This window comes from Danio rerio, chromosome 4, assembly GCF_052040795.2.
Source record: "Danio rerio strain M-AB ecotype USA chromosome 4, GRCz13ab, whole genome shotgun sequence".
NCBI classification, from domain to species: domain Eukaryota; kingdom Metazoa; phylum Chordata; class Actinopteri; order Cypriniformes; family Danionidae; genus Danio; species Danio rerio.
The window spans coordinates 61,890,001-61,900,376 of record NC_141024.2 but is presented as its reverse complement, the minus strand read 5'-3'; the positions used below and the strand labels follow the sequence as shown (position 1 = coordinate 61,900,376).

At 34.6% G+C, this 10,376-nt stretch overlaps 1 protein-coding gene across 2 annotated transcripts; it reads left to right on the top strand.

Moving 5' to 3' along the window:
- Window positions 1-1,800: 1,800 nt before the first annotated feature.
- LOC137491053 (gastrula zinc finger protein XlCGF7.1-like) lies at window positions 1,801-9,647 on the top strand. 2 transcript variants are annotated; one of them, XM_087245933.1, is made up of 3 exons: window positions 1,801-1,895; window positions 2,241-2,390; window positions 6,640-9,647. In XM_087245933.1, exons 2-3 carry the CDS (start codon window positions 2,306-2,308, stop codon window positions 7,023-7,025), a joined length of 471 nt encoding a protein of 156 aa, XP_087102059.1. In that variant the 5' UTR covers window positions 1,801-1,895; window positions 2,241-2,305; the 3' UTR covers window positions 7,026-9,647. The 2 variants fall into 2 exon arrangements, with proteins under 2 accessions (XP_087102059.1, NP_001428635.1); NM_001441706.1 differs by lacking the exon at window positions 1,801-1,895 and having other exon boundaries at window positions 2,239-2,390; window positions 6,640-7,730.
- Window positions 9,648-10,376: the final 729 nt, after the last annotated feature.

Below are 10,376 nucleotides of genomic sequence, written 5' to 3'. Positions count from 1 at the left end.
AAATATGATAAATAGTTTTGAAAATCCTGGATTTTACTATGGTCATCAGTGGTGTAATGTAACATACCTTATGTGTAAAACCTACAGTAATTGAGTAATTTGTTTATATTACTGTTGTTTTATTACTACATGAATGATTGAGTTGGTCAGTTGTGAACATTTGACATTATTGCAGCTAGTGCTTTTCCACACTTTCACCAGAAGAGGTCCTCATTGAGCTCTGATTTAGAAAGCCTTGAGTAACGGGCCTCTTTTCGATACAATTGAGTCGAGCGCTTCACTGGTTCAGAAAGCTTCATTTCACCATCACTAGTAAACACTTTACCAGCGGCAGGAACAACCTGTGTTGAATAAATGCTCTCTTTAACCTAAAATGTCTTCTCTGTCATTGTCCACCCTGTCACAAATCCTTGCTTGACAGGGTGGACATATGAATTATTATTGACACTTTATTTATTTATTTAATATTTTATTGTTAATTAGGGAATGTTTTTATGTTATAACACTTACACACACACATATTGCACAAGTAGATGTGATACATGAGTGGACAAGACAAATCTTTTGGCAATATCTGTCTCAGTATTTATAAAGAATAATCTTTTAAAGTCCATATAATGGAGCTCATTGACTGTTTGAAATAATACAGCCCTAAGTATTTGTACATTTATGTGAACATCTGTAATCTAATTATTTACCTTATTCTGAAAAATAAAACAGGATTATTAAGGTGTTTAACTTGAGTTGCTTCCAACATTCCCTTCACTCCTCCAATGCAGTGTACAATACAAAGATTAACATTCATTAGCAAGTTTAGTTTCATTTTAAGGACAATAATTGTTTATTTTCCCATTAATTTGCATATTGATAAAAGCTGATTGATAACAGAAGAGGCGGCATAGTGGCTCAGTGGTTTGCGGTAAAAACAGAAGTAGAATTCTAGAAAACGTTTACAATCCTTTTTACATAAACCCTTTAATATTTGTTGTTGTACCTGTTGTTCTTCAAATGTTCCTCCATATTTAGTTCACTAAATAAAGCCTTTGTCCACCGTTATGCCAATGTCCACCCTGTCATCTTGTTTTACAGTCATGTTCAAATTTTATGAAAATGAACAAATTGTTTATAACCGCAGCAAAACATTTTGTGTGATTTCTTAATTAATCAATAAGGGCCAGTTAATATTGTTGGAAAGTTTGATAAAAATATTTTAGATCTTGGGTTTTATTTTGAAAATAATGTGCAACGATTGTATATTTTACTGGGAAATCAATTGTCTATTATTTTATTATTACAAATAGATTTTTTCTATAATCTATTAAGTTGGGTTGGTAAAGGGACACATGACCTTTCTGAAAATACACATTTAATAATCACACTGCAATGAAGATATACTTATACTACTGTTTTTCTGCTTGTAGATTATTTGTAAATAGTGCAGGAGCTTGACCAACATTCATTTCTTACAGTATATAGCCTATGAAGTTGTAGAAATAGGAAAGTAGATGTCATAATTTCAAGGATGAGATTTGGATATTAATAGTAATGTGTTTTAGACCTGCAAGTCATCATAAAGTGGATTAAATTTTATTTTTTTTTCAAAATTGTCTTAAAAAAGTTTAGATTAAAGGTTTGGTTAACTTCAAATACTGTTTATCTGTGCCTCTCTCGCTGTGTGTGTGTGTGTGTGTGTGTGTGTGTGTGTGTGTGTGTGTGTGATAGAGAGAGAGAGAGCAGATATAGTGGAAAGTGGAAAACGAGGGAGAAATGTATCAATAAGTCATGACTGCAACAGTAAGTGGCAAAAAAGCTAAACAAAAAAGACTTTTATTTTGGCGTAGTGTGTGACGTCATAAGGCTGTGCCGCTCCTGCGCTGGAATTCAACTGGAGAGAGGTTTGTGTTTAAAACTTTTACAGAAATACAAACTGATTGATTAAAGTTTCAGGATATTCATCCAATGCTAAATTTTGAACCTGCTGTTGTCAATATTATTTAACCCTTTATACAACGTAGTACTATTTTACTCACAGTAATGAAGGTCTATTGTTTGAATAAGTTAACAGAAATGTGTGTAATACATATTTTAATGACCTTTTAATTTGCCTGATTTCTTTTTGTTAATTACTCTCATATAAAGAAACTGTTGAAGCAAGTGTTGAAGATAAATTATTTTGTTTCTGTATATTGTTTTATTTATTTTAAACAGGACATTTTTATTGTTTTGTTCATTTTAAACAGAATAAAGTGTCCAAACACAGAGAAAAACTCCTGCTGAAGCGACTGATCTCCACACTGTTATAAAGATGGCGTTTATTAAAGAGGAGAGTGAAGATGTGAAGATTGAAGAAACATTCACAGTCAAACAGGAAGATTTGCAGGAACAAACAGGTTGGTTTTCATTCTCAAAGACCAACTCAGTCATTTGATCCTCTATCAGATATATTTTAATAATAAGAATACTAAATATAATCCATCTTGCAGCCCTGAGTGTGCTGCCTAATTCTCCTTAATGCACATAAGCACTCATTGAAAGACAGGAATGAGTTTCTTTTGTTACTTCTTCTCATGTCTTTTGTCATTATTTTATGTATTATTAGTCTCCCATTTTCTCTACCTTCTTAAGGTTATTGCTTTTCTTGTTCTCCTACTGTTTGTAAAGTGTCCTTAAGCACTGGCACTATATAAAATAAATAAAAACAATAAACAAATAAAAAAGTTTAACTGAGCTGAGGATATTTGACCTACAGTATTCCCATAGAACAGGGGTGTCCAAACTACGGCCCGTGGGCCAATATTAATAGAATCTGGCCCGCTATACAAAAATAAACGTAATTCAATAAATAACCACCGGGTATCGCTATTACATGCCTTAAATTAGTCATTACTTCTTGTTATGAAGTAAAACTAACCAACCAAACTGAAGGAAACATAATTGATAAACACATTTTGGCGAGTCATGGCGCACCAAGAAAAAGGAAAATCAACAGTCAGTGCAAGAAGTTTCAGTCACGTTGGGGCAAAGAATTTTTCTTCACAGAGGTCAGCGGGAAATGTATCTGTTTAATTTGCCAGGAATCAGTTGCAGTAATAAAGGAATATAATATTAAAAGACATTATGAAACAAAGCATCAGGCCTTCAGCTCTTACACTGGTGCCGAATGAGATCAGAAAGTAAAACAATTAGCAGCGCCCTATCAGCTCAACAACAGCAGTTTTTTTTTTGTGCTATTAAAGTGCAAGAAAATTCTACACTGCACTGCAAAAAATGTTTTTTATTTTTTATTTATATTTTTTGTCTTGTTTCAAGTCCAAATATCTAAAAAATCTTAAATAAAGGAGAATTTTCTAATTTGTTTTGAGAAATAATATGCCAATATTAAGTGAGTTTTTCCTTAAAACAAGCTAAAATAATCTGCCAATGGGTTAAGCAAAATAATCTTGTTTTTCTTTTGACATAAGATTATTTTGCTTACCCCATTGGCAGATTAATTTGCTTGTTTTAAGGAAAAAATTGCATATTAGGGAAAATATTAGCATTTTATTTCTCAAAACAAGACAACTTTTTTTTTTTTTTTAGATTTTTTAGATATTTGGACTCAAAACAAGACAACAAAAAATCTAAGTAAGAAAAGCATTTTTTGCAGTGTGGCTAGTTATGAGGTAGTTCAGCTAATCGCACAGCACAGGAAACCCTTCACTGGAGGAGAATTTATAAAGGATGAGTGTTGCAACTGTAATTTGCCCAGAGAAGATTCAAGTTTTTTAAAAACTTAAGTCTTTCTAGAAACACAGTTGGACGACCAAAATAAAATAAATTCTTAATAAAATACATGCACACATCCATCCATCCATCCATATATATATATAAATATATATAAATGTGTATATATATATATATATATATATATATATATATATATATATATATATATATATATATATATATATGCGTGTCTGTGTGATGTATGTAAAATTTGGCCCGGGACAACATTTTTTTTTGCATCTGGCCCTCGGCCCAAAAAGTTTGGACACCCCTGCCATAGAAGATATCTGCTATTACAGTGAGGGTGTTGGCTTAGTACTTTCCATTTGCATATGTCACGTTGATCACAATTCCCCTTTTTTCGATCAACTTTAAGGGTTTAAAGTTGTTTCTAGAAGTTGTTGCTAGTTCTCACAGATAGTATTTGAGTTAGAATTACATCATTGCTATTATAATTTCCAGGACTATTTTAAACAGGGTTTCAGCGGGGTCTTAAAATGTCGTAAATTCCAAAATCTAAATTTCAGGCTTTAAAAAGTCCTAAATTTACTGAAATATTGTGTTGTAGGTCTTAAATCTTTTTAAACAAGTCTTCATTTTCCTTTGTTCATGTTTTGCTACCCAATCTGGCCAAAACCCATACAATCACCAACAATCCATCTCAATAAAACTTTCCACTTTATATTCAAAAAGGTCATTTTAACTCCATTTATCATAATGGTTTAATTATTTACTAATGCACTATGCAATAATTTGAAATCTGCTGAATGAAATGGACACTAAAGTAATTAATTATTATAAAACATTGTATAGTATTCTAAACTATATGATGTTGCTGTGGGACGACATGAGGGGAAAAAAAAATTATAGTGGAACAATAACATTTAGCATTGCACTGACTTCAAGTGGCCAACAAACCAGTCTAAAAATGACCTTTGCTGATTAAGAAATGGATTACAGCATGCTGATGATATGCAAAAAATTGTTAACCCAGGGTCATTCTAACTCTGGGTCATTCTAAGGGTGCTTTCACACCTACACTTTTGTTTCGGAACGTATCTCGTTTGCCCGGTTAGCGCGGTTCGTTTGGCATATGTGAACAGGGCAATTGCGCTCTGTTCCGCGCCAAAGTAATCGATCCGAGATCGCTTGAATGAGGTGGTCTCGGCTCGATTGAAACGAACCCTGGAGCGGTTCAATTGCAGTGAGAAAGCGATCCGATCCGAGCGCAGTTATATCACAGTGTTTTATGGATATGTAATGGGCTTACGGCTATATGAAGAGAGAGTTATGAGTAGAGCGGGAAGTTTCGCGAGTCTCCGGATGCCCGCAAATGAGTGATGATCTCCCGGTAATCTTGCGTCTCCCTCCCGGTCCTCAAATAGGCATCGTCGCGCACCCTTCTCACCTCTCCTCACTGCATATCTCCTCAGACACGTCACGCGTGCGCACCCTGTTAATCACCACCAAACCACCACCTCTCCTGACAGCTTAGCGGGACGCTGCAAAAATAAACCCTGACACTGACCAAGGAGAGATTACTCACACGTGACTTGTTTTAGCTCTTTTGGTCCGTTTAGAAACTTTGCAGTGTGAAAGCGAACCGCTCCAAGAGCAAAGAGCAACAATGTAACATTTGTAATCTCTGTTTTGGGACAACTGAATCGATTCACAGGTGTGAAAGCACCCTAACTCTGGATAAACAGAATCCTGACCACCATATAACAGGAAGAAAAAGAAATTGTCTTTCTCGACTCATTATGGATTTAGTTTCATCGGCTAGACACCGGCCTCACAGCTCCGTGAATGTCAGTACTGTCACTTATTGATCTGCGATCGGTAAATGTAGCTTGTGTGAACGCTACTTGACTAAAATAATAGCTTTGCTACACAAAAGCTATTTAATTTAAAAAGTAGTGACACTACCACCACACTACTGAGAAATGTAGATAAGCTAGTAGCGTCACTACTTGCAGCGACGCTACTGCCCAACACTGTGTGGTGGCAATGCTTCTAATGTAGAAATATCTTCATTACTGATAGCCAAAGCTGTCTCAGTAACCAAAAGAGGTCTCCAGTGTACAGAACTGCACAATAGGTGATTGGTGCTGATGAGCAGTACTTCACACGGTGTGTTTGGCACCCCTCATATAGTAATCCAGGGCTGTAACACCCATCTGTACCTCGGGTACTCTGATTAGGTTTTGCATATAAATACTTGGGCTTGACACATTTGTTTCAGACTGTTATTTGCCTATTACATTCTAAATGATGTAAATTCTAGAACATAATTTTTTAACTGTACCTTTAGAACCTTATAACAGCAATAAAAGCAGCATCGAAGCAGTCTCCTTTTAGTCATTCCACCTCTTCATGGAGACTGTCAGACTGATCTGGTGTATTAAAAAACTATTGTGGGTTCTGGAACTGAACAATAATAGTGTTCCTGATGCTGGACATTCACTGGGACTAGATCCTCATCAATTTAAGAGTAAATCTCCCTTCTTTGCCATCCTCGGATGCGTTTAGGTTTCGCCGCAAAATTAAATTTTTGCTGTAGAACGCGCAATGCGGACATAAAGAACCTGACTGATATTCTACCAGAACCATGTCAGCAGAGTTCATGCATATCCATAAACTATAACTTCTATGTTAAGCGACTTTGAAACAATTTACATTGTAAAAGCACTAAATAAATAAAGATTAATTAAATTAATTAAATTAATGGACCAAACACAATATGATTTTATTTATTTTACATTTACTGTGCATCAAAATTACAGTGTGTGTAGCCAATGTTTCCAGTGTCTTTTCACTTTTCAGCTTTTGATGAGAGTTTTTAAGACTTGATAATAACTAGTGTTTTTTTTTCAGACCTAATTGAAGAGAATGAGGAGAGTAAAGAGGAGGAACATCATGTCAAAATTGAGGAAAAAACTAATTTACAGACTGATGGTATTTTGAAAAGGAGAGACAAGAACCGTTTCACCTGCACTCAGTGTGGAAAGAGTTTTGGAAGAAAACACAATCTTAAGATTCACATGAGGATCCACACTGGAGAGAAACCATTCAAATGCACTCAATGTGAGAAAAGTTTTAACCGCTCATCAGACCTTCATCAACATATGAGGATTCACACTGGAGAGAAACCATTCACATGCACTCAGTGTGGGAAGAGTTTCAGCCAATCATCACACCTTAATCAACACATGATGATCCTCACTGGAGAGAAACCATTCATGTCTAATCATCTTGTTTAATCCCACCCCTTTTCGCAGTGGCGTACAACAGAATTTTGCATACTCAATAGTGATGGGAAGTTCGGATCATTTTACTGACTCAAATCTTTGAGTCTCGTTCATCGAGATGAACAAATGTTTTTTCGAGTCATTTTGTTCATTCGGTTCAATTTGCCCAAATTTTATTAAAATGTTACGAATTGCTTCCAAACACATCTACAACTAGCCCAGACGGTTCATCACACGACAAATAAGTCATAAATAAATTATAAGAAGAAGAAAATAATACTTAAATGTTTACCTGCTCTTTTGTCTATGGGTATTGTTGTCTCCTTGCTCAGCTCAACTCTTCATGTCTTCAAATGTCAGTGGTGCGTTCAGGTTACACTGACAGTCACATATAATCTTAACCAATGTCCCCAGTCTGAGCCAATAGGAGCCATGATAATTAGTTCACCTTTCGAGTCTTCTGGTTGTTGAGTCGTTCGTTCATCACGTGACAGAATAACTCAAACCCGAGGACTCGAGAGTTGAATAGATCAATTCTTTTTTTTTTTTGGCTCTAAACGCATATGATTGGCCCGTGATGAACGAATGATTCAAACCCGAGGACTCGAGAGGTGAACAGATCAATTCTTTTTCTGGCTCTAAATGCATATGATTGGCATATAAATGCATATGTTAGGCTGTAGTCTTTCATGTGGTGAACGAACGACTCGATAGAGGACTCGAAAAATGAACTGATCTTGTCTCGCACTACACATCGTGCACATGAGCGAATTAATGAATCTTTTAGTTCATCCGAGTCATTCATTCATTTTGTCACATAACATGAAAGAAAGCATAAGAAATGAGTTATTTAATAAATCAAATAGTCTTTGTGAATAGTTTTGTAACATATGATGCTGCCAGCATTAGACACTTAAACACTGTTTAATTGTTGATTATTGTTTTATTATTATTATTTTACCAGAAAAGTTTTTATAACAAATCAGATTACTTTATAAATCACGACAATAACATAAGCAAAAGAAAAACAAAATAGTGCACATCAAGCTAGGCTTTTTAATAAATAAACACAAGCAAGCTTTAAAATAAATAACACGTTTGTGCCATAAAAGCTTTATATCAAATATGGCAACTCTTCCCAGTAGATGTTTTTATGAAACAGCAATTTAAGTGAAAGATATTATAAATAAAAACAAAAGCCACAGAGCCTATTGAGCTTAACAACTTGACTTGAGAATAGAACAGTGCATTTTTAAAAAAAATAAAAATTAAATAAGCTTTAAAACAACACTGTGTGGTTTTACTTGTTGGACTTGGCTTAAGGTTTGTGAGCATTCAAAAACACAAGCTCTGAACTTTTGGTAGGCTGAGTCTGTTTCTTCTTTTGTCATTAGTTGTCGCAGGATAAAATATGCTAAATGAGTAAATGCAAATGCAAACTTTCTTTATACAAATATTAGACCAATACATAAAGTCTGCATAGAAAAACATTATTAAACAAAAAATGGGTTATTAATGAACAAATTACAAATCACTTGTAATTTTAGAATTTAATTAATTCATCTCCTAGCTTAGTGTTTGTTTTCTGATAGCAAGCCAGCAAATAGACAAATCAATATATATATATATATGCTAGATATAAACCACATATCCAGTAGGAAAAAAGTAACAATAACTTAGTGACAATAGGACAGACCTTTTTTAGTTTTTACAAAATGCTTTTTAGGTACACATTGTTTGATGATTTTATGAGAAGTTTAAAATATGATCATATGATGCAACAAAATTCAGTTTTACATAAATATTATTGACTGAGGTTCTCGTTGCAGTGTACAGTGGAACTACAGTTTAAGATTAGATATGCACATAATAATGTAAGGATGGCCATATCTCTCCATAATATTAAAATCTACAAACTGTTATGGAACTCCACACGAGACAAGAGCATGAGAATGGTCAGTCACTAAAACAATAAACTTTCCAATCTGAGAAGAAGATCAGCTAGAAAACCAGTTGTTCAGGTTGTCTCGATCATGCATCCTGAGCCCCCCTCTTTGTCCTGGACTTTACCTTCTCCACCAGAGCAGCTCACTCACATTCCACACAGAATGTTTAAGTTCTTAATATGGTGTATCTTGTGGCTTTATATTCATGTTTGGTGTGATTTTAAATGTCTCTGTGTGATTGGTAAAGTGGTCTTAATTTCACTGTAATATTTTACAATCTCCCTTATTTCAGTTAATTTGGGTTTTGACTTTAAAAAGATCTTTGCCAGATGCTCCACTCCAGGCAAAATGGTCTTCGCATCAACTCATGACCAGGCAAGAGTCTTGGTGAAGCTTTTATTGTCTTGAATTTATAATGATTTGAGTATTTAGGCAAAGGGTGCAGAATTGTCCGTGTGATCCTGTAGACAGGATACCCCATTGCAGGTTGTGAGTCTCTGAGCTCTGCATCAGGACTTATATGCTGCAATGTATTTCTACATGTTCAGGTATTCCTCTTTAACTCTTCAATGTATCTTTGAGTAATTGATGTTGTACAATCTTGATTGGCTTATTTTGTTTAATTATGTGAACTGCAATGGAAAATCTTTTCCTGACAAATAAATGTCAAATTCTTGTTTAACTCTAATATCCCCTGAAATCATTTAAATCTAGTAGATTGTTGAGGCTGATGTTTCCGCAGCCTACGACCAGGATTAGTCATCCATTCAGGCGCAATGGATGGAGCATGGGCACAGCATTAGAGACCTGTTGATTTCTGACAATCACTGATGATATAATCCAGGGGTATGATATAATCTAGGGGCTAAATCAAACTTTCTTTAAGTATGTGCAAGCATGGGGCGGCCTATTATTACTTAAAGGAAATTAGCATATCTGCTAAGAATCGGAACTGGCGAAGATGTGTCCGTGAGCAGATGAAACTGGCCAGCATACTGACTCTAAGCGACTTTGAGTAAACGATGAAACATTAATTGAATATAATCATTTATTAGGTTAATCAATCTAAATTAGACCTAATCACATCCTATAAGGTAATCAGCTTGAATTAGATGAATCTAAATCTAAAATTATTATAAATTGGAGTCAGATTAAAATTCAGAGCTAGAAACAAATTAAAATAAATTATAACGAACAAAAATATTTCTTTTCACATGTGCTTAAAGGTTTACACGCATTTGACCTTCACCCATGCTGTTAGCTCTGTCATGGGACTAATAGATGGACTCTTACATGTGTGTGTATTTATATAGTTTATAACCATAACAGTTCTACAGTTTCTTCTATTTCACTTGTTGATTTCTATTTTATTGCATATTTTATTTCAATAGTGTATTTATTTTGTTAAAGAGCCCAT